At 44.5% G+C, this 24,318-nt stretch overlaps 1 protein-coding gene across 1 annotated transcript in view; it reads left to right on the forward strand.

Annotated features, from left to right (window-relative positions):
- The window catches only part of Set2 (SET domain containing 2), a 120,329-nt gene that overhangs the window by 58,323 nt on the left and 37,688 nt on the right, over nt 1–24,318 (forward strand). Inside the window, 8 exon segments of the mRNA XM_077656818.1 lie at nt 1,414–1,585; nt 12,913–13,038; nt 16,297–16,407; nt 16,516–16,742; nt 18,911–19,106; nt 19,690–19,876; nt 20,476–20,596; nt 21,167–21,366. Of these exon segments, the coding sequence (XP_077512944.1) occupies nt 1,414–1,585; nt 12,913–13,038; nt 16,297–16,407; nt 16,516–16,742; nt 18,911–19,106; nt 19,690–19,876; nt 20,476–20,596; nt 21,167–21,366 (1,340 nt within the window).

Below are 24,318 nucleotides of genomic sequence, written 5' to 3' on the forward strand. Positions count from 1 at the left end.
GCCGTTGCACGTACGTCAGAGGCACATGGATCGCTGCAGTGTGCAGTTGAGATTTGAGTTGGGCCGTTCAGGTTTGAGTTGGACCATTTTGGCTGATCATGTGTTATGCCGGTCATACCTGGTTCGGGAACCGATTCGAATTAACTGGTGCGACGAGACTTGTAGCATCCAAATTAGCAAGCGTCCGACACCATAGTCTTCCTCGGGTGTTGGCCAAGACCACATTGGCGTTTTGAGTTATGGGGATTTCAGAATTGCGACCTTTTAGTGCATGCTGAATGGGTATCGGAGGAGTTCTGCTGGTCGAGTAACATAAATTGGGCAGTGAATCTTTTTTTTTTCCTGTAATCTTTGTCGCCTTGGCGCACATTTTTTCAAGTTGTGCGTAAGCTTTTTCATTATCATGTACTTATTGTGTGCTTGGTGGGTGTGCTTTTTGGTCAGTGGTCAAACGGTCTGTCCTTGATGCAAATTATTGCCGCCGCTTCTGCAGCAGTTTTGCATGTTAGCAAAACTGCTTCATGTCCTTACATGTGAAAGGCTTTTAAAAATCAGCTAACTTAAAATTGTTCCTTTTTGGCAGTTTAGAGCTATGCAAGTTTCTCAAATAGACGAATGGTACTACAAGTTTTGCTGCACTGCCACTGCTGCAGAAGCCATGAATAGCTGCAGCTTTTAGTGGGTGCTTTGTGGCAGCCATTGGAAGGACTGGGTTTGCATTGGGGCCCATCAGTTCATTGTTTTTTTTTAATGACTTTTTAACACTTCCATGTGAGGGAGAAAAATGTACAGAAATATGCCACAGCGCGTGCACGCGAAAAACACTAGAAGTTTTCTCCCAGCGTTGTTTTTGGTAAACCCCACACTGGCTGTTGTTAGCTTTGACAGTATCTTATCAAGGCTGCTACATGCCTAAGTTGTAGGAATAGAAGGGAGGTTCCCGCTAGATATGCACAAGTGTTGTGGTCTTGGTGACATCTTCTTGGGTGTGCTGGTTCATACTCCACCTCACTCTTAGCTTTCAATGCTGTATAAGATGTGTAAGTGGTGTGCATGCTAATGCATGCCACTGTGCCTCGTGTCACTCCTAGTTCTTGATGCTTCGGTGACGGGTGGGATGATAATATGGAAACACTAGACATTGTAAATTGCAGTACTTGCACATTATCCAGTGAAAAATACTTCCTTTGTTGATGTAGCCAATCGTTTAGTCATTGCTCCATCTGATTCAACCCGCTCTTTGAGTTCTCTACTTTGCATCAGTGCTAAACCACTTTTCGGGTTGGAATGTGCCAACGGCCACACAGTGTGTTGAATGCAAAGTGGGGTGTGGAGTATGGGCAAAGCCAGACTTCAGCAAAGTTGGGTGTGCTTGGTGCGCTCACCGTGTCGTTGCTTGTCGACCCCCTCCAGCAAGGAGGCACAGCGCTGCCACTGTGAGTCTAGCAACTGCCGGGGCTACATCGGCGAGGACACAAAGATGACGCTCAAGTCTGGCCGCAGCTTGCCTCCCAAACGGAGCAGCAGCTCCTCGTCCTCCAAGAGGGCCGAGGAGCGCAAGCGGGACACGGTGGAGGACCTTGCGGTGAGTGTGCTGCCACATTCTGCTCTTGCTTGTCCCTCACTTAGCATCGTCTGTGCATTGCTGAGCCACTTGGTGTCTAATTTTCTCAGGCTTGCTTTAAAGCCACTGATTTTGTTTAAAGTTCTTGATTAAAGCAGACTTAAGCTATGGTGCTCTCTTCCATAATGAGACTGCAGCTTCAAAATGCTCTCATTTAGCAAAATCAGCTACTCGAAATTGGGGGTATTAATCAAAGGAGGAAACTCTCGCCATTTTTGACACCAGCTTTTTACTTGAAACGCACTCCAAGGTGTGTAGTTTCCTGCTATGTGCACCGTTTACCACAAGTACCTTGAGCTTGAGGTGTGTTGTCTTTGCCTCTAGTTGCAAAGCCTGCTACACCAGGAAAGACATGCTACTTTGCATTTTGGCATCTCTAGAGGATGCATTAACCTATGCCACTTGCATTTAGGCTGGAAATAAATCTTGTAGATATGCCACAGTAATTGTGCTTTTGAGCTGGGGTGGCTGTTAGTAACAGTTTCATTATTTTCATGGTAGTCGCTTCATATTGCTAGAATGCTACTGTTAGTAAGTACTATAGCCTTTCTGAGAACTGCATTCTGGGACAAAGCATCTGCAGCCGAAAATGGTATTCGGTTTTGTATATATGTGTGCTTTAGCATGTAAAGCTGGAACATCGTTTGCATGTCTGGGTATTGTGATCTAATAAGTATGCTCACGTGGTATGTGGCTGTTGCCATTGAAAACTACAACTCCGTGAAATTTGTTTCCCATAAGCAGAAGTGTTTAATTTGTGAGGACAATAACACAAAACGAAATGCATCCCGGTCATCTTGTGAAGAGTTTCGTGTTTCTATTGAAATTCGTTTAATACTGCGTTCATATGAACATTCATTCGCATCTTTTTATTCAAAAGTCTTCTGCTCTCTCTTATAGGACAACTCTAGAGTGACCATGCTAGTAAAAAAAATATCCTTTCATTGTTTGTGCTTGGAGCAGCAGTGATATAAGCATTTGCTAAGGCCCCAAACGAAGGTGGCACAGTCTTTGTGATGTGGCAACCTGCCAGATCAGATCAGAGCCCTGCATTTATGCTTGGCTGCTTGACAACAACTGTCCAAAATTGCATGAATGTCCATGGATTGTTGCACATCACGTGCCTTGCTTATGTCTGCCTCTGCACTATTTTTTCTTCAGTTGAAAGGAGTATGCGCCTCAAGCTTTCTTCTTTGGTATGATGCGTAATGTATTAGCATACTTAGACAACCACATAGGATTCTCCCATTCCTGGTAAATAATTTGTAGTTGAATTTCTCGTGTTGTTTTGGATTTCATTTCAACAGTCAAACAATGGCCAAGGCATCAAAGCCAATTTCAGGCCACTTGAGGCATCGAAAAAAATGCAGTATAATCTTTCCTTCATCATGTGAATTCACTGCAACTCTTATGCCAGTCTGCTACAAAAGGTTGTATGACAACGAATGAATCAGCAGCTATAATATCACTGTTCTTTTTCACCTCACATGAACTGAAGTGAACTTTGATACCACAGAAATCATTTGGCTGTTAAAACTGAAACCAAAACAACATGAGAAAACAAATTCAATTCTAAATTGTTTACTGGGCTTAGATGAATTCCATGTGGTGTTTTATGCCTAGTAATGCCTTGCGCATCATTATAAAGAACACACAACCAAAATATGGTGTCTGTACAATTTTAAGATGCATGAAGTCTGGTCTTGTATTACAGCTTATATCAAGATGCATCTAAATGCTCATAGCAGTGCTTTAGTTGTTTATTGCAGTCCCACTGAAGGTGGAATGCTTGCCATTTTCGAAAATCTCTAAGCTTAATTTGTGTGAGGAGCTTTGCACTTCAAGTGCCTTACTTGCCGCTGTTTTTATGTAGTTGCCATGGTAATATGGGATCATCAGTGCTTATCATGATAAGTTCTTGCCTTTTGCCATGGCTGCGTGGCGTTGGGCTGCTGTGCCCAAGGTTGCGGGATCAGATTCCAGCTGCAGTGGCCACATTTTGATGAAGGTGGAATGCAAAAACGCTCATGTGCTGTACAATGTCAAAGCATGTCAAGCAATCCCAGGGGGTCCCAATTTATCCAGAGCCCTCCATTAACGACATACCTCATTGCCCATGTGCAGATTCAAGATGAGAAACCCCATCTAATGTATCATAATAAGTTTTATGCATGCAAATACAGATATTTGTAGTGCACTTAGCTGTCGGAGGACAGTGTAGGAGCTTGTATTTGTCAAAGTAGTAGCGATGTAAAAATTTTGTTTTGTTCCTGCCAGTAATATGTTTTACGATTGCTGATTATGCATTGCAGCATCGAAAATCCTGAGGTGACAGCTTATCTGCTAAGCAATATTAGTGTCCATTTCTTAACCTAATTCAACTGCAAGCAGCTGGTTGTTAACCAGTAGGTGCACAGTCATGGCCACATTCCCACACTTTTGTGACATTTAGATGTGTTACTCGGACGTATAGCGGTTTTGCGCTTGGTAAACTGACTGCATTGCAGTTGCCGCCTCCTGAAACCAGAATTTTTGTGATCTTCAGCCCTACCAATCCGCCTTTTTCACAAGATGTGGCTTTCCTCTGGGGAGTGCATGAAAATTTGTCCGCTACCCAGAAAACTTCGTAGTAGGCGTATTCCGGTTCCATGAGGTGTCAGCTGCATCTGCGAAAGGGCACCCCCCTCCATCAGTCGCTTGCGCCTGTTGTTAGCATGAACTGCACATGCGCAGTAGAAGCTGGCGGTTTGTTTTCAACCTTTGGAGCCCTGAAGAAAGTAAAGGAGGAGAAGCATGCATGTGCAGAGCAGCTGTTTGAAAAAGTGGGGCGACGGACTCGTCAAGCCGCCTATTGACGGCTTTTTTTCCGTCGTCCTCCATCTGTGTACTGCACATGGTGGAAATAAAGTCTTCTTTCTTTCTTTCTGATGTTAACATTACCAGATGCGTGTACTTTGTAGCGCCATGTACAAGTGTGAGAGCTGGTGCTGAAAGAGCCAATGGAAGTAGAGCGAAGCGGAAGTTTGGGCTAGTTGATAAGGCATGATTTTAGAGGGAGGCTTAACACAAAAAAGCAAGGACAAGCAAAGCACACAGGACAAATGCTCGTGCGTGCTGTTTTCACAAATACAGAGTTAACGTGCCATTTGGACCATAACCTTTTTTTTGTGTGCTGTTTAACGTAGCGTGTGATTATATGTAGTGCCATGCTCGTAGCAGTTTAACAAACCACTTTGCGAACAAAAAAAGAAAATTGCAGCATGTTTAAAAATGTTCTGTTATGATTTCTGTGTGGTAGTTGCTTTTCTGTCTGGTTCGGGGAGGGAGAACGGAGGTTAAAATTCATTCTTAATAACATTACGTTCTGAATTTAAACAATCCTGCAATCCATTAACTTAAGGGATCAAATGAGTGCTTACATGCACAGAAAGCTTGTGAACTCTTGGAGTATGTGGTCCTGGTTGGATTATGCAATGAACTGTACTCGCTGTTTTCTATGCTTCAACTGACAAATCTTTGTCATTTCTAAAAAAGGCTGGGTGATGAATGGCATCCTTTTGTTTTCTCACTTGGTCATGTTGTGGCTTTTAACGGGAGCTTTCCTTAGTTGCTTCATGTAGTAAGCATAGCCATTAGTCGTCTACTCTTCCAGTTTGCTCAGTTGCTTTTAATAGCATGTTGGAAGTGCTTGCTGGTTTGTCATTGCTGTCTGTACAAGTCCATTTAATGTGACCATAGTAGATGGAGACACCTACATTAAAATGATAGCGGCAAGCCATTATAATGGCAGCCGTTATCATAGGCCGGCTACACACTCATCAGACTGGTTTTACCTAGCGTCTTGTTTTTAAGCTAAGATACCGCTGCGGAGCGGCTTAATATGAATGTGCACACTGCACACATCCTCTGGAGTAAAGATGCCTACAATGCTTTGCAGCAGCTAGTTTAACAAAGGCGTTTTGAGAAGTCGCGCCAGGGGTGCACACAATGCTCGTACCATTTCGGTCGTTGTCTGTGCACTGCAGATCATGGTAGACTAGCGTTGCGAACTCTTTGGCAAGCATCTTGTTGTCCGATATCATTGAGGTTAGCCGAGACAGCAGAAGCCATGTCCCAAGGGCCCGCCCTAACTCGGCGCTTCTCTTGCAGCGTCCGGCTGTCTGGCCAATAAACTGCCCGGGCCATCACGAATGGATATGTGACCTCTTGAGCTTCGCTATTGGCACTCTCGGCCGAGGTAAATAGAAGACTCGCTCCATTACCTCTTGAGCCATGACACACATACACACGTCCGCACGTTTCGGGAGCCAGATGCGCCCTAGACACCGGCACACTTTTTCATCAATGGCTGCAGGGAAACCCAGCCGACATGAAGCAACTCAGAGCGGATGCATGACATGGGCTGCTGCCCACTGTGAGAAAACTCCACCCGTGGAACACACCTGCGCAACACTACCTTCCAGGTTTTCTCCTCGTCGTCCTCCTCCTTTGTGGCACAACGCAAACAGTCAGACAACATTTGAAATACCTCCAGGAGAGACCAGCCGGCCAATCACTTTCCAACATGCTGTGAAATGCCAAATGGTTTTGCTCTTTTTGACTGAAATTATATTGCCAGTTGCCACTATGACCATTTGAAAAAGCACTAGATTGCTGCATTGTGATCAACTACAACCGTAGCCTGCAGGCAATGGCCTGCACATTTGACCACAGTGCAGCTGCAGAGTGGTGGGGCTTACAGTTGTGTTGGTGCATCTATTTTATTGTACATTACTGTGCCCGGCATTTATTTCTGCCACTGCTTGCCATTGTAACGACAGTCAATAAAATGAGGATTACATATGCGGGTGCAGTGAATGCAAAGGATACAGATTAAATATGGAAATTTAGCTTCAACAAATATGTCCAGTACTGCGTTAATATGGAAGTACTCCTTCCTATTAGTTTCCTTTTTGATTAAGAATACATTGGCTGTATTTTGCATTGTTTTATTTAGCGATACTTTACACATTCACTGCACTTCCTAGATTCCTTCTTTCTTATCATATTCAGGTTGCATACGCTGGTAAAACAACTCAGTTACTGACAGCACCTTTTATGTCTGGGGTGTGTTATGTCTCCTGGTTATTGATCAGGGTTGGACCCGGTGCTACCCATTCCAAAAAAGAAAAAAAATTCCTCAAGTCACTCACACGCGAGCTCAACTCTGGCTACTTAGAACTTGATACTTAAAATTCTCTGCTTAAGGTATGGCACTGCTCTTGAAGGAAAAATACTTATTTGATGGAATAAAATTATTTTACTGTTAATTGTTAGGCACATTACCATGTTAATATCATCGTATCATCAGGGAGTATAAAGTTTCGACAAAATATTTTGGAATTTTTTAATAGTAACTTCTTCCTTTGAAAAGTGCTAAATTTGTCTCTCACGCCAACAGTGATGACCCGCATGCAAACGAATGCTCTCTAGGTCTACCCATTAGCTGCGCTGTAAGCAAGAACAATGGGTCTGTAATGAGTTTGCTGGCAATTATCGCAAAAACTAAAAACATACACTAAAATTGGCTTTCCAAAAGTGTAGATATTCAGATAACAGTTCACAACATGAAAAATCAGTGGATTTCAAAAATTCTATTTCATTGCGTGCCTTGATGTGTAATAAATGAGCGGGCGAAGTTTCAAGAGAAAATTTTCAGAGTGGAACCATGTTTCTGTATACACAAGAAAGCAAGGTCCTAGAGTGTTGAAATGTTGCTCACCTCTAGGAAGGTTCTCCTTGAACTTTTTTGTGGATGTAGCAGTTCACCTTTTCCTGTTTTTTTTTTTATTTAGCACGGTGCAGGTAACCATTTGGACTAACTTTTCAATGGCACTAGATAGAATCATAATTCTTTTTATAAAAGGTAGAAGAATATTTGCAGTTATAAAACTAATCAAAATGGGAAGAATTGTTTTTAAAGAAAATTGACGTCTCAAGTGTGTCGTCATACCTTAAAATGGCCTACTTAAAATTCAGGTTAACAGCATGGTATACTATATCTGCAATCTGAGCACATTTTTTATTACAAGTCTGGTAGTCTTAGCAGACAAATGTAATGCGCTGGTTGCATTTTCAATGGAGGCTAATTGCGAAAGGAGCCTGTGTGATGTCTGTGCATGTTAAAAAGCCCCACGTGGCCTGTATTAATCCAGAGCCTTCCACTACATCGTTCCTCATGGCCCATATGTCAGTTTGAAACATTAAACTCTTCAATTTACAATTTTAGTAATGCCTTTTTTTAAGGAGTTAGTTAATTTTTCTTTTTTTTTTAACAGAGGGTGTTACATGTAATGTGGGGGGAAGATACAAATCTGTTGGGGTGATGGAGTGCATACCAAGGGAAGCAAAATTTTGGAGGGAGTGGCAGATTTTCAAATAGTAATAAGGTTAGGAAATTTCAAAGGATTAGGTGGCTGAGGCTGGTGTAATTTTAGTTTTTTCTTTTGTGTTAGCAGTAAGTGGATGAAAAAATTGTTGACCTTTAATATTAGTATTATCCTTAGAATTTCTAATGCTCACAATTTTCATTAAAGGCACAAAGCTGTAGGGCTGGTGTTTTATGGGGCGGGCAACTGAATATTAATAATAATAATAATAATTGGTTTTTGGGGAACAAAAATGGCGCAGTATCTGTCTCATATATCGTTGGACACCTGAAGGGTGCCTTAAGGGAAGGGATAAAGGAGGGAGTGAAAGAAGAAAGGAAGAAAGAGGTGCCGTAGTGGAGGGCTCTGGAATAATTTCGACCACCTGGGGATCTTTAATGTGCACTGCACTGAATATTAAGGAAAGAGATTTTTTTCGTGCAATTGATGGATTAGTGAAAACCTAACGTTCAAGGTGCACAGTAGTGATGGCATACTGGCAAAAGTGATGAGATAAAAGCTAATGTAGTCTCAGCCACTGCACAGTTATTAGACAGCCTTAGCATAGCGTAGCAACCATTTGAGTTTCCGCACCTTCACAGCGTCATCTAATTTTTGTTATTAAATACCATAAATACTCATATAAGGATCGCATCCCCAGCTTGGCAGCCAGCAATTCTTGAAAAAAGTCGGCAAAACAAAATTGCTTTCTGTATGTATAATTTTGGCCACGTGGTACCTTGCGCTGGGAACTGGTACACAAACTGCCTGCGTAACCATGCATGAGTTGTCCTGCGTGCCGGACTCTTCCTGGAACCACAAACATGCGGTGCCGCAGCACTACTAACTCGTCTTGTACGCTCGGCGTTCGCACCAGAAAGGACAAAACATTACGCTGCGCAAAAAAAAACTAGAATGGGGTGCACCCATACTAGTGGAACTTGTCTTTGCGGCGATGCACCGCCCGCCAGGCTCAGGCACCGAATAGCACGCGGTGTAGCTAGGCCTAGTGTGCTTTGCAGCAAAGCTGCAGTGGAAGAACTTTGAATCTAGTCGCGGTTTATATAGACTGTCCAATCTTGTTGCTGGCTTACTATCGCAAAATAATCTCACATAAAAATGAGTGTGTAACTTATTTTCATGAAACCTTCGGCAGTAAACAGCGTGGAAAAGCATACCAGGCAAATGCCACCTCACATTGGCGCCCGCAGGTCGCCACTAATGGCACGCCGCTCTGAATTGTCGGTTAATTGAGCGCCAGATCTTTGGAGATCTTGATCTTAACTTACAGTCATGTTACGTTTGCCAGTAAAGTGATTCAGCATCCTATTTTACATTTAGCGGTTGATTCGTGCCGGTCATCGAGTGCGAGTCCTATCATCCATACTTTCAATCCATTATGCATTTGAAGGATTCGCCAGGACTGTGCTAGTTCGTCATAAAAAAGGGCGCATAATCAGAGCTCCTGTGTAGTCGGAAAAATTTTACTGAAAAATGCCGGTCCCGTGTAAGGGCCGCACCCTGTCAAAACTGCAGGAAAAAAGTGTGGCCCTTACACGAGTATATGCGGTAGTTTTTTTTTTATGATTCTTTCCAGCTATTATGTTGTTTTTTCAGCAGCAAAAGAAGTATTCATTGGTGAGGAAATTGAGTCTAGAACTCAACTGAATTCAAACTCAACTGAATTCTCAACTGAATTCAACTGAATTCTCAACTGAATTCAAACTCATGATGTTGAAACCAAAAAGGACTCCATGATCATTGTTTGGAAGCAAATGGCTGTGCAGCCTAGCCTTGGGGATCGGCGAGAAAAAGGTCTTGACGTCGTTGTAGTTTGTTTGTGCAAACAGCTTATAAAAGCTCTGTTTTCAGTGAAAGTAACCTCTATGTGAAAGGAAAGCGGTAAGCTATCAAAACAGGGCAACTTCAGTTTACCCCTGGTGTCCCATTAATTCTCTAACTTTCCTTTATTCGAGCTCATAGGTTTCTTAAAAATAAACTCTATTGGGAAGGCTGTCCTTAATTTTAACTTCGTATAATTCGGCTATATCACTCCAGCTGTCACCAGCTGACACCGGGAATTCTTGCAAGCTTCACTAGCCAGCGGTAGGGCCAAGTGGATGGGGCCGGCGGAAGAGTTTCAGTGTATGAACAGTGGCAAGAGGAAAGGGAAAAGCGCAGACACTGAAATTCAAATTTTGACTACAGAGAACCCAGCTTCTAACAAATGCATTCATAAAGTTCTTGCTGGAGGATGTTTGTGAAGTGGCATCCTTTAACATCCTAGGCATGCTGCATCTTCATTAAGAGCCCCTTTCAGAGCCTATTTAAGGGTAGCTTTGGGGTTTTTTGAACAATTTGAGTTGATAGTCGCATTGCATTCCTGAGTCTTTCCTCTGCCATAACAAACTGTTTTTCAATATACCGAGTGGATCCATTTTAAAATGGTGAAAACAGCAGCCGAAACTGACACTCTGTGGCCAGAGTCAATGCTTTGCGTAACACAGCGATAACATCACAAACATTACTAGAAAAGCGATCGTATACACGTTGAATGGTGGAAGCCCCTTTATAAAATACTCGAGATGGCCTATGACAAGCCTCAACATTTTATTAGTGAATCAGAAAGCATGTATTAACGTGTGGGGAATATTTGTGGTGTTGAAAATGCAGTGTTGTCGGTAAAAATTACCTGAGCTGAGGGCACAGAAACTACAAACTTTAAAAAGATTTTTGCCAGAAAAAATTGTTGCATGGCTGCCAAACTTGGTGGAAGTTATAAGGAATGAGAGAAACATACAGCATAAGTTTAATTAGAATACGGTAGCCTCGCCCTCCCGCTTTTTTTTATTTTTGTGATGAGCTGGTGTGCGCTGGCAGCATCATCAAATTGTGATGGGTATTTGCAGAATTGGCTTCAAAGATCATCTTGCTTGTACCACATTTAAATGAACATAGCACTTTTTTTTTATTTCCCTGAAATCATCTGGTTCAGAAGGCGCTTTGAATTATCTATTTTTGGAACCGGGAAGCTTTTCTTTTTTTTCACTGCTTTTCAAGGTAGCTGTGGCTGCCTCTATCACAAGGCTTATCAGCTGTGAGAAGTCAACTTTTCATTGAGCTGCCGCGGTGGCTCAGTGGTTGTGGTACTCGGCTGCTGACCTGAAAGATGCGGGTTGAATCCCGGCTACGCCATTCTCATTTCGACGGAGGCAAAATGCTAGAGGCCCATGTACTGTATGATATCAGTGCATATTAAAAGAACCCCAGGTGGTCCAAATTATCTAGAGCCTTCCGCAATGGCGTCCCTTATAGCCTGAGTCGTTTTGGGGCATTAAAGTTCATAAAACCAAACTTTTCATTGACTTTTGCAGCGTCAAAGCACACTGTATGCATGCAAAAGAAGGGTTGCTATGAACGTGGAAAAAAAGGGCCACTGAGAAAAGGAAGATGGGAAATGCATGGAGTTGGGAAGGGGAAAAAAAGGCAAACAGCCACTGGGTTTGGCAGAGCAAAATGTAACATAGCAGCCGTCCAGCAGAGATGGCATCAATGGCGGCTGCCACTACATGGGAGGCTGCGTGCCGCACCTTGTTTGGCCATGGGCGTTTCTGAACTGTTTCCTCTGAAATATCAGTGACAGCTCGGAAGGCAGTGTCAGATCATACGCATTAATAATTGCTAATAAAGCTAAGAATTGGTTATGAGGAAAGAAAATGTGCACTAGTTGTCTCACTGTCAATGACACCTCAACCTGCTGTAAGGGAAGGGATAAAGGAGGGAGCAAAAATTGGTTTTTGGGGAAAGGAAATGGTACAGCAGACACCTGAACTGTAAGGGAAGGGATAAAGGAGGGAGTGAAAGAAGAAAGGAAGAAAGAGGTGCTGTAGTGGAGGGTTCTGGAATAATTTTCGACCACCTGGGGATCTTTAACATGCACTGACATTGCACAGCACACCAGCGCTTTAGCATATCGCCTCCATCGAAACGCAGCCGCCCCGGTCGGGTTTGAACCCAGGAACTCCGGATCAGTAGCCCAGCGCCCTAACCACTGAGCCACCGCAGCGTGGCGGGGCAGAGCAAAAGGAGGAATAGATAGAGAAAGGGCCACTGTAATAGAGGGCTCCAGATTAGCTTCGAACCCACCCAGGGTTCTCTGACATGCACTGACATTGCTCAACACAGAGGCGCATAGCGCATTTCATCTCCATCGGAATGCAGCAGTCACGACTGTGATCTGATCCTGCTTCATCATGCTCAGAATCGGAACGCTGTAACCACTGAGCCACTGCAGGTCAGTAAGGAGGAGCTTAGCCGCGACGATGGCTGCCCACTGAGTTATCAAATCACGGGTGCTTGTTGCTTCCACGCTTTTGCTATCATCTCCATTTTGTTGAGGCCACAGGTATCATTGCCTTGAACAGTTTGAGCTCTTGTTGTAATCTAAGTGCCTTTTTCTTTTATTTTCGGTATGCAACTGCCCCTTCATGTTGTATTCATGACAGCGTTGTATTTGAGCAAATGCGATTCATTATAAATGCTAGATCCCTGCTGGAGGCTCTGGTTTAAACTAGCGAACTAGCTCTGCTTTTTAGTGTGTACAGATATTATTGTGTTAGTTCTTAATTGTAACTTTTCTTCCAAAGGTATCTGACTGTTCAATTCAGCTGTCAGGCAAATTATTAGGTGAAGTTATGGCTTAAAGACCAACCTTTTGCATTAAGGATGGCAGCAACAATAGGTGGAAATGTTCTCTTCTCGTGCAAAAAAAAAAAAAAAGCCAAGCTGTTACTTTTGTTGTTTATGCCTTTGCCTTTTGCTCTTCCTTCGGGAAAGTCTTCTCTAAATGCTTTTTTCTTCCTTTTTTTTTTCCATTATCAGATGGAAGAAGAGATTGAAAAATTAAGTGGTGGATTGAAGAATCGAGAGCATACGCTCCTTCTTGCCCGGCTCATGGTTCGAGGAGAGGACATCGACACTCGGCGACGACTCCTCAACATCATCAGGGTGTGTACATTTTTTGCTTACCCCACCATCAACATGTGTGGGGCGTAGAAGCAGCCGGTGCATTTAGCACTTATTTCTGAGCTCTTAAATGCCCTTTCCTGTTTCAAACTTTTTCTTCGAAAATGATGTAAAAAAGTATAAATTGCTTATGACTTGTGTGAAGGAAAACGATAACGATTATGTGCCTGGAGGGTTACAGTGCCAGATCATCTTGATTTTATGCCTTAATTTCCGAGAAATAAATTGCAACCGTGTTTTGAGACTTCTTTCCTCACTTTCTCAGCAGTGCTTTCTTTTTTGACCATGGCATGTACTGTTGCCCACAGTATCGTGACGTGGTGACCAGATTTGAATAATTTTTGTGCCTATGAAAGCTTATATATTCTCATATGCAACAATGTTAAAGAAAACCACAAGGTTTAGTTTTAGAAATTACATTAATTCAGCACTTTGAGGAAAAATTTGGGTCTATTTTTAAGCATGTTATCAAAGGCTATAACATTACTCTGGTGCTGTTAAAATTAAGATGATTGTATGGTTGCACTCTATGGTTACCGCACAACACATAAACATCAAATTTTTGCCAGTCTTTGATATCGAAATTGCAAAAAAGCTTGGACACAGTAATTAGTTAGTTAGTCGTATAATAATTAAAATCTTGAAATCTGTGAGGAATAGGGAAAAATCAATTGCATATTGGTTTTTAGGATGCCAAAATACATTAGGCAGGAAAATTAACAAAATTTGATAGAAGACCAGGGTCTTCCCTTTTAAGGGGCTATGCAAGAAATTAATTGAGATTACATAAAGCAGATGAGAGATTGGCATTGGATCATTCATCACCCCCAGTGCAAGAATATTTGAGCTAGCATCAATAACAACGAAGATATAGACGATTAAAAATTACACTTCTCCTCTCCTCCTCAACTCGTACACGCGGGGCACCAGAAAAATAAAGAAAACAGCTCTGGGACTGGGCCCCGCCCATGAATACGTCATCTGCTGACGTTCGGTTTGAGACTTCGGTTGTTGCATCCCAGCAGTAGCGTTGGTCCGATCACTATCGCCCACAGCCGGTCCCAAGGGGGGCACGTGCGCTCCCCTCGAGACCGGCCGTGCTCTCGTCATCCTGGATTGCGGTGCGCGTCGGATTCATTTTCTTGCCGTCTGTTGTAGTTTTAAGGGCCCGTCATGCTAAGCCAACAGTCGGCCGATTCGGTCTGCCAAAACCGTGTCGTCGTGATGTCTGGCTCTGTGTCATACTGTGCCGGCGAAAACAGTCGGCCGAGTGCCGCCGTCGGCGCCAGGTCTCCCGCAAGACGGCAGTTGGCCGATAGTCCGCCAACTCCCATGTCGCACTAGCGAGACGACATGCGAGACCTCCCGCCAACTTGGCCCTTTTGTTGTTCTCACTCTTCTTTTGTCATAACTCTTTTATATAAATCCCTGTATAGTAAAGCAAACTCTTTAACAGTTGTGATTATGAACCTAGAATGAGTGCCACCCAGTACTGCGCGGCATTGATTGTTAGGTGAGAAAGGCATGCACGAAAAATAAATCCAGTCGGTCGCAGGTAAACAAGGGAGAGTTTATTTAAGACTAAAAAATTAACGGACACGAACATGGCACCTCCAGACTGAGAACCTACGACTACACTCACGACGCCATGGAGGACAGGTGTATTTGCTTCCTTCAGAAGTGCATATCGAAGTGGGACACTCGTGACAGGAGTAAAGCAGGCGACACATGTGCGAAAACTTGGCCAGTGCGCTGCACCGATCGCCACTTGTGAAGTGCAGCCCCACTGCAAGCAGGGACACTCGGAGTGGCAAGCATCGATGCGCCGCTTGGCCCAAGCTCAAAGCTTACGGTTTACCACCGCGCAGCAGTGACCAACCGCTGGTTGGCTTGGTGTTGAAGTTCGCACCAGAAAAGACATAATAGCTATATTATCACAAAGACCGCCGTGGCTCCAGCGAATGACAGCGTGTAGTGGCCTGCCGACGTCACGGAACTAGTGACGTCTATTTTCACGATTTTACTTTCAAAACCGGTCACTACGAAAACATCAATCAGCCCGCGAATTTTAAAAAACACGGTTTTTAAAAATTCGTAATAAATTGCGTGCTCACTTCCGAACACTCGTACTTTGTGTGGATGCTTCTTAGCATCATTTCTAAGCATTGAAAACATTTGCAAGTGACTTTTAATTCATTGCATAGTCCCTTTAAGGAGGGACGCTGGTTTCGGAGGTGATTTTTTTTTTGCGTAGAGCAATCAAATTTTGCATGCTGATTGGAAGGTCCACTGAATGCTTAAATGGAAAGTTTCACTGAAAAATTTTAAATTTGACATTATAATTTGTTATATGCTTCACTGCTGTACCAAACTTGCAGAAATTTCTGCCTGGCATGGCAACCAGAGACGGTAGGAGTCTGCAGTCTCTTTTAAGTTTTACCCAAAGGAATGATTGATGCAGTGAAATTCTCCAGATATTTTTTGCAGCCTGATTTTTTTCTACACAGAACGTTTTATTTACGCTTGCATAACACACAAATTATCATCATGTCTGATTAGGGACATCACTGTGTAATACACAATAGCCAAACGGGCGAGTTGGTGGTACATATTGGTGGCAAACAGCGCAACGACGCGGACAGAGTGGAAGAAAATACAGCGCTTGTCCTGTATTTTCTTCCACTCTGTCCGCGTCGTTGCGCTGTTTGCCACCAAACTGTGTAATAATTTTACCAAGGAACACAATACAACGAACCACATAAAAATCTGCGAAGCCATTGTCATACTATGCGTTCTGCGAGCATGGCAGGCAGATCAAAATATACCTTTGAGAAAACTGGCTTTTCACGGAGGTTTCAGCCAGTTTTGTGCTACCTACGGTCACAGAAATACTTTTAAACTCACTTCAGGGCTGCTTTCAGGGAAAGCTTTTTGGGATGTAACTCAAAAGACCTTATAGGTAGGAAAGCTTGTGTTTTTTAAAATTCATTTTTTTCTCAAGATTTTCGCGATTTGAAAGCCACGTCCCCTTCATAAATGAATAGGGATTAGGGCAGTGTATACCGCAGCAGTGAACACGATCGATGGAAAAATTAAACAGACAAGAGCTTCCTGTAATTATTATTTCAGCATGCACACATGCGCACCACTAACTTGCCTGTGCAATGTATTCTGTGAAGCAGGTTGAAATAGCAGTGTTGCAGCTTGCTTCATCTGAGGAACGTACACCTCTTTGTACAGAACACAACTGAGACAGCCTGCCTTCGCCTGTTCCTCGACTACCATGGCCTCTCTCTTCTGTGGAGTTGGATGGCAGACATTCCAGACAACGAACTTGCCCTCAAGTCGGAGGTAATGCTCAAGTGCTAATGTATATAATCAGATGTACCAACGCTGTCGTCTGTTGGCTTTCACGGCACCCACTGTTGTAGCCATTGAGTGGTGACGGTTTTTGGGCAGATCCTGACGGTGCTGCGCCAGCTGCCCATCCCCAACAAGACGATGGTGAAGGACAGCAAGGTGATGTCGGTGGTGCACCGCTGGGCCTCTCAGTTGGCCGAGCAGGGCAGCTCTGGTCGGGCAGCGGCCGCTGTGGGGGCTGCGGAGTCTGGCACCCCACCTTCATCGGAGAAGGAGCCCAAGATGGCCAGCGAGGAGGCTGACAGCGATGGCTCGGAGAGCTCAGGGTAAGTGTACGCTTTTGTAGTTTGAGTTCCCGGGTTCGAACCCGACCGCGGCGGCTGCGTTTTTATGGAGGAAAAACGCTAAGGCGCCCGTGTGCTGTGCGATGTCAGTGCACGTTAAAGATCCCCAGGTGGTCGAAATTATGCCGGAGCCCTCCACTAGGGCACCTATTTCTCTTTTTTCTTTCACTCCCTCCTTCATCCCTTCCCTTACGTGCTGTACGCACAGGTACTGCGCCATTTCCTTTCCCCCAAAACCAATTATTATTATTATTATCTTCTCAGGGGTTTCCCTGGGCATTGAAATTCGGGAGCTGTCCAATTATCTAGGGGAGGGGAGGGGGTTGAAGGTAGAGGAGAAGTGGTGGCTATTTTTATTTTTATTTGTGCCGTCAATATGTCACAGGGTTAGCAACTTTTATGACTCCGAACACTCATGACAAAGATGACAAAAAATTCCGGTCATGTGTAAAAAAAAATGTTGCAAATTAAGGGAGTGCTTTCAGAGAAACGAGGGGGTGTGTATGCCCCCCCCCCCCCCCCCCCCCCCCCCTAGGGTCTGTGTAGGGAAATCACTGTATCTTTCTGCGTGTTTCTTAAATCTTTCAGTCGACTCCACTTGCGGGCCTGGAGAGGTCACCTCTTTTGCAGCAGATATGCTTTTTCTAAAGCGGTGCCATGTTTCTTTTGTTCATTTTGGAGCAGCTTGCCTTGTGATGGATTGCTCTTTCTTGCTGTGTCGTGGAAGCTTATATTCAGCAAAAACTTCAAAAATTGTGTGTGTCACTTCCCCATATGGAAATGACAAGCTTTGTCTTGTTGTAGATGCCCACAGGCAGCGTAGGTATGGAAAATTTTACTTTAGATGATAGGTGCATTCGCCTTGAACTATGCATTTCCTTCTATCACCCCCACAGTGTTCTGGGGGTGATAGAAGCACTGACTTGAAAAGCACTGTTACACGTCAAATCGGTAGGATTGAGGCTATTTTAAGCACACATAAAATGGCTATTGGCAGAGGCAGCAAAGTTTCTGCTCAATTCCTCTAGGGCTTCACAGAGCAAGGGCTCAGCGATAGGCATCCAGTTATCTGTTTGTAGTTAACACATTTAAAGGCTTGTGGAATCTGTCATTTCTTGCAGTGCCAAAGTATGGTTTGTCACCAGTCATGAGCTAACACTGCAAACAAAACTGTTTACTGCCAGCTGAGCTTGAAATTAAACCTTCTTTTCTCTCAGTTCCAAAACTGGAGTGTTGATGGTTGAGCCATTAGCCCATTGGTGCCATCATGCATCTGGAATAGCTGATGCTTATCTGTCGTGTGGTACGCAGTACTGTGCATTTAAAGAGGGAAAGAAAATTATGGACATTGCTAGAAGAAAAGTGAGTTGGTAGTAATGGCACGATATGAATGGAAACGCTCGGTTAGCAATCTGTGGCATAGCATGCATGTTGCCAGGCATTTTGATGGTGTAATTTGTGATACCATATCGCGAGTCACAGTAGCTGGTAGCCGAGTCATGATTAGTACTGTGTGTTCGTAAAGTGTAGCCTATGAGCAGATACTTCATTAGCAGTCTGGCAAAGTGCAGTTTGGTGTCCACAGGGGGATTAAAGTTCAAGGTACCTGAGTGAGCAGTCACCTAATTGTTTAGATCAATCAGTGCAATTCACCAATAACCTCGCGCATCTCTTGCTTGCTGAGTGAGCTGCACATTTGCTGGGTGTGACAGGGAAGAGTAAGTTGCCGATTCTTCCTTCCCAACAAATTTGCAGTTTTTTTTTTTACCTGCTGAGAATTGATATGACTCAATTGAAGTGCATTCGATATTAGTGCAAGGTGTATTGCATTAATATAAGTATACTGAAGGACCATTCCTTAATAAATCTGTGGTACTTTCAAAAACCAACTGTGCAACTACATTTTGCAAGCACTTGCTCCTTGCTAATAAACAAGCTTTTTGTGGTCTTCAAGCAATCTGGAATTAAGTATTCCCTGTGGCATAAAATGTACATTTGTATCTATTTATGTTGTTCATTTAATTGTCTGTCATTTCTCTGAAGCCAAGCCAGCATGTTTATGATCTTAAAAGCACAGGAAACATGCTGTTTGACACAGCTCCTTAGTCATGCATAAGTATTTTCCTTTATTTTTGTTTATTTTTGTTCAGTAGTCAAACACCAGCGTCGGCGCCTGGTCAGCGCTCATTGACTGGGTCTGTGGTTTGTTCTCCGGACTCTACAAACCTGGTTGAGAACGGGGACTCGACGCCCAGCGATGGCCCCAAGGACGAGAGCGGTGGTAAAATGGCCAAGGACCTGTCTGATCTCGCATCCACACTCTTGGACTCTTGGAGCTCACTGAAGGTTGGTGAATAACTACATGATGTCATGCATGCATGCGGGCCCCTGTTGACTGTAAAGACAGAAAAGTCTTCACTGTGAAAAGCACCTCAAGAAATTTTAGAAAGCTGTAGTAATGTAGACTGCGTAGCTGTGACAAGCCATTTCCTATTGCCGTGAAGCAACATTTTTAATCTGAGTCGCTATACTTAGCTAAATTCAATTAGATACAAACCTCATTTAACATGACTTAATCCTTGATCAAATGCCATTTTCTTGCAGGAAATGATTTTAAAAATGCACTTGCTCTCGAAGGGGAAGCAAGCATATATTCGACAGCTAATATTATCCTCTGATTAGCACCTAGTTGTCCTGTTGTCATCTCTGTGTAGCAAACGGAAGGGTCGGAAGATTCTGCTTGACTATAGTATTTAAATCATGATTTAAGGTGGCATTTGTTAATGTAGCTGACATAGTCTGTGTGAAGAAATTCAAGCACTGGAGCTTGTCAAGTACTTCAAGCAATGCAGCTCTTCATCATGGGTGTTTTCTTTTTCTTTTTCCCAAGACAGCTCTTCTGACTGTGCCAGCTTTACGTTGTGTGCAGGAAGTCTTCCGGATTCCTCGCTTGGAGCAGCAGAAACGTCGTGAAGACGAGCGTGAGGCAGACAGGCGAGAACGAGAGCGCAATCGTCAGCAGAAGAGCCGAGAATCGTCTTTCAGTAGTAGCAGGGACTCTGGATCTCGACGGCGCAGCCCTCCATCATCCAGCAGCCGAGATCGCAGGGACAGGGGTAAGGATTTCAGGTTCTGCACATGTAATTGTTCATGTGAGTGTGCTTTACAGCCAGCAGATTTCTTTGAGGTCAGTGGTAGCACTGATCATTGTTTTGAAAGACCCAACTTGCTATCTGCCTTCCCATGCGTGGAGCTTGAACTTCCTGTCAGATTGGTGTTTAGTGGTGTGTGTAGATTGGGCTCGATGGGCTGTTGAGTGCTGCTCTGCCATAGCTGCGGTGGCATCGCGCATACATTTAGCTGCAAAAGTTTAGAGGACAGATGTGATCAGGGACAAATGTGTTACAACGATACCTCGTGACCCAGTTGCCTGGTCGTGTTGTACGAGTGGGTATCCTCTTATACATACTGCAAGCATTTCAAGCAATTAGTTTTTATGGAGGTTCCAATACTAAATTTTTTTTCCCCACGGTGCACAGTACATGTGGTACCTAAGCCATCAGCAGATTATCACTACGCAGTGGATAAAACCGGCCTTGGACATCAGTTGTACACACAGTAGGGTGGACCTTTTACGCCTCGCTGAATTTAACGCTGCAGTGGAATGCTGCAAATATCATTGCCTCAGCTCATCCATTGCTGATGCTTTCTGCAGACTATGAACGGTCATCTGATAGAAGGCGGTATTCTGCTTCACCTGAGCGGAGAGACGACAGGAAATCCTACCATCGATCATCGGACCACCGGCGCTCTGGCAGTGACTCCAAGCCTAGAAAGTGAGTTGCTCTTGTGGCAATAAGCTGCTGGCATCTGCATGCATTTTCTCCTGCTTTTTGGAACACGAAAGAGCTTTTGAAACAGTGCCAGTAACTTGGACAAAGTGCTATAAGCTGCCTTCATTGCCTGACTTGCAGCGGCACGCAGGTGGCATTTGACTGCGGTTGCTTGCTGATGCCAGGGTGGGGCTCACAACATGCTGCCATAGCAGTGTTAAAATGTATCATGCCATCTTTTACCTCAGTTGCACTACAAAAGCACAGAAAACAGAAGTTTGCTTGCATTGGTACATGTGCAGTAAGAGCTGATTATAATAAAGGTTGATATGATTTCACTTCACTGCATGCCTTCTGTGCTTTTTCTGTTTCATGTATACACTTGTGGCTGCTCAAGTGTTGGGACATTTTTTCTCGGTGCTGAAACATGGGTCAGAAGCTTGGTCAACATCTGTTGGCCCCAATCTAATCGATGCCTTGTTGTGGGCGAAGTCTGGAAAAGGGTGCTTACCAGTTGCGTCGCAGTGGGCCTTTGTAAGTTGTTTCTAACAGGGACGGCATTGCCCTTTGCAGAACACTGCTGCCCACTCCGCCCAGGCTGACCAAAGAAGAGCGTCGACAGCTGTTTGCGCTCGAAGTGCAGCAGAGAGACCAGGAGGAGGCCCTGCGGCGGCAGTTCATGGTGCCTCCGGCTCCTGTGCAGCAGAGCATTGTGGTGCCTGCACCGCCTCCGCAGGGCTTTCTGGGCCCACCTGGAATGGTGCCTGTGCAGGGTGAGTTAGAGCAGGTAACATACTGAAGGCATGCGGCTGCTGGAGAACGAAGAGCAATTGGCCCCACGTACTTTCCATGCCTCTAACGGTGCATTTATTGCCAGGCAGGCGCCCCTGTTTTTCTCCGGTCTTCTGTTGATCCTTTCAGGTTCCAGTTGTTATTTCTACTCGAAACAAGTTTATTTCTGCTTAATATCCAGTCCTGAGGACGCATAATTTTCATTTTTCATCTTAAAACACCAACGGTTTAATTTTGTGCAGGCATGCACAAAATTTTCTTACGAAGTGTCAGAGTGGTTGGAAGTTGTAAAATAAAGATACCAGGATTCGGTAAAGCAAATCTGTGAGCAGTTATGGAATTGCTTTGTCTCGAAGATGCACAGCATGCTAGAAATTCAGAATTGAAATTAATGCTATTACTGCTGGCAAAATCTCTCTGCATGAGAATGATGAAGTACATGCTACCAAGCTCGCTATATTGAGCAATATTATTAACTTCACTTGCTATTTGACATAAAAAACCACCCAATTTTTTCGTTGAGTGACTACAGGTGTGGGATGCCGAACTAAAGAAGTCTGGCCGCAAAGTTTGTCTTCTTCTTGTCAGTTGTTCGGCCCATCATGTCGTCTGCCCATTAAAGCAGATCACCCTCTCAAGTTTCTGCCGCCAAACACAACGGCAAAACTTCAGCCTCTCGACCAAGGCATTGTGGAAGCGTTTAAGGTTGGGTAGAGACGACGACTGGTGCAGAGGCTCCTAATCAACCTTCGATTAGGAATCGAACTCAAGGTGGACCTCCTCGGAGCCATTCAAAAAGCTGGCTGGTGCTTGGAACGACGTGAAAAAAAAGCACAATTGTGAACTGCTTCCGCAAAGCAGGCTTTGAGGTAGCTGCAGACGACGGATGTCTTGACAGTGAAGACGATGACGCTGGATGCCTGGACAGCGAATTTCGCGAGCTCTCGGCACTCCCAGGCGGCGTTACAGCACGCGATTTCGTCAGCGCTGATGACGGCGTGCAAGCTGTAGCAGATTGCGCTGATGCGGAGATTGTGGCTGACATCGTGGGTGACGAGGACGCAGACTCGAGCAGCGGCGAAGGTTCCGACGAAGAGGACCAACCACCACGCACTGCCGCTGAACTTGCATCAGCTTTCAGCGTCATTCGCTGCTGTTGCGACACAATGGAAGGAGCTCGCCTTTTTCATTTGGACACTGTCGACAAGCCTGAGGACAGCTTAATGAACTTGATGGTGCAGAAGAAAAAGCAAGCAAAGGTCACAGATTTTTTTTCTTCCGAAATAAAGTGCTCTGGTCATCGCGCTGTGTTTTTGTTTTTTTACGCGCCTTTGAGGCACAGATCGGTAAGTTCCCGTTAGTCACGACATCGGGAAACTGCCTTGAGATGTGTGGAGTTGTTAGAGAAGCTTTTGACATGCATATTATATATTTCGAATTATCGATGTATCGAACTATTTCGTGACCCCCTTCAAGTTCGATATATCCGGGATGGACTGTATAACTATAATCGGTTATAACGATCGGATCTTCCTGTTTTCTCAAATATTGTTATAACTGGACTGCACTGTATTACAGTACTCGCTCGTTATAACGGAGTCAGCGGGATGGCAAAAAAATTCGTTATAAGCGGTAATTCGATATAAGCGACCACTCTAGAAAATCTAAAGCAGTCGAGCTTTAATTGCACCGCAATGGCGAGGAAGTCAAAATATGCAATGTATTCAGTGAAGCAAAACTTTATTCAGGTGCAAAAATGGCAGTGAGCTTTGGCTGTTGCAAGTTCTGACCTGATGCCTGCAAACCCTGCTCTAATCTGACCAAGCATTGCACGATGCCGGGGTCGCCGCCCATGCATTCAACCTTCGGGATATTTCGAATCGCGAAGGCAGTGGCCGCTTTTATGTGGGGGGAGCGTGGGTCACGGAAATGCCGTGGCTCGAGTCTGAGGCTATGTTTTTTGTGCTCAAAAAATGATTAGCCGCTCATTGTAGGTACGCATCGCGATCGTGAAAACAGAACGGTTTTGCAGTGGGGGCTTTGCATGATTACTGGGCAGATTTTTTCCCGATGTGTACAGCCGTGAAGTTTGCAAATAGTTTTTCGGCGCAGCGTTGTCGACGACACTGTGCTAATTCTACGGTACGAGTGTCAGTGTTCGCGCAGCATCGCGTCCGCGCCGTTGACAGTTGTCTAGGAACAAAATTCAATGACCCTACCACGCATTTAGACTGTTTGTCTAGTCGGATGGCGCGAATCAAGCATGCCCTGCTTGAGAAAATCGCCAAAGAAACACCGTGGTTGCGTTGACCCACCATGCTGACAGCCTGACTTGCCGCTGGCGACGCTCGGATTTTTTGTGTTTTCGGCAAGTTATCGGTTGATTTGCATCGTCAAAAGTGCAACGAAGCTAGGGGCAGTGTTTTATTGAGATGCAGGCCGATTATGATGAGCGGCAAGCAAATTTCTAGACCGGCTTCTCCAGAGTCGTCTTCCCGATTTGTTAATGTAGCTCCTCTCGTCGACCAGCAGTCGCTTGCGACCAGGCAGCAGCTCGACAACACCGTTGTTCACGCTTGCAATCGCGACCTGCGGGTCGCCTTCTCGTTTAAAGCGAAAGCTGTCGGGAATAACGTTGCTCGCTCACTTTTGAGAGTTTCGTCTGCTTTGGCTGATGAGAAACGGTTAGGCTTAGCGACGACTACGACAGCCAGGGACCAGCTGAGTTTTTTGCTGAAAGCTCACCTGGCTCGCGACTCGCAAGCGTGAATGGACTCATAATCGGAGGGACACTTCTTTTGTGCTTTTTGGCACGTTTCAGCACCAGAAATGTTCTTTAGAGCGGCAAAATTTTGCTCACCGAGCACACCCCTTGGAATGCTACAGCGCAAGTCTGCCCGCGGTCTTTTGGCCAGTTTTCGGCATCCAAGAGA

The sequence above is a fragment of the Amblyomma americanum genome, chromosome 3 (genome assembly GCF_052857255.1).
Source record: "Amblyomma americanum isolate KBUSLIRL-KWMA chromosome 3, ASM5285725v1, whole genome shotgun sequence".
NCBI classification, from domain to species: Eukaryota; Metazoa; Arthropoda; class Arachnida; order Ixodida; family Ixodidae; genus Amblyomma; species Amblyomma americanum.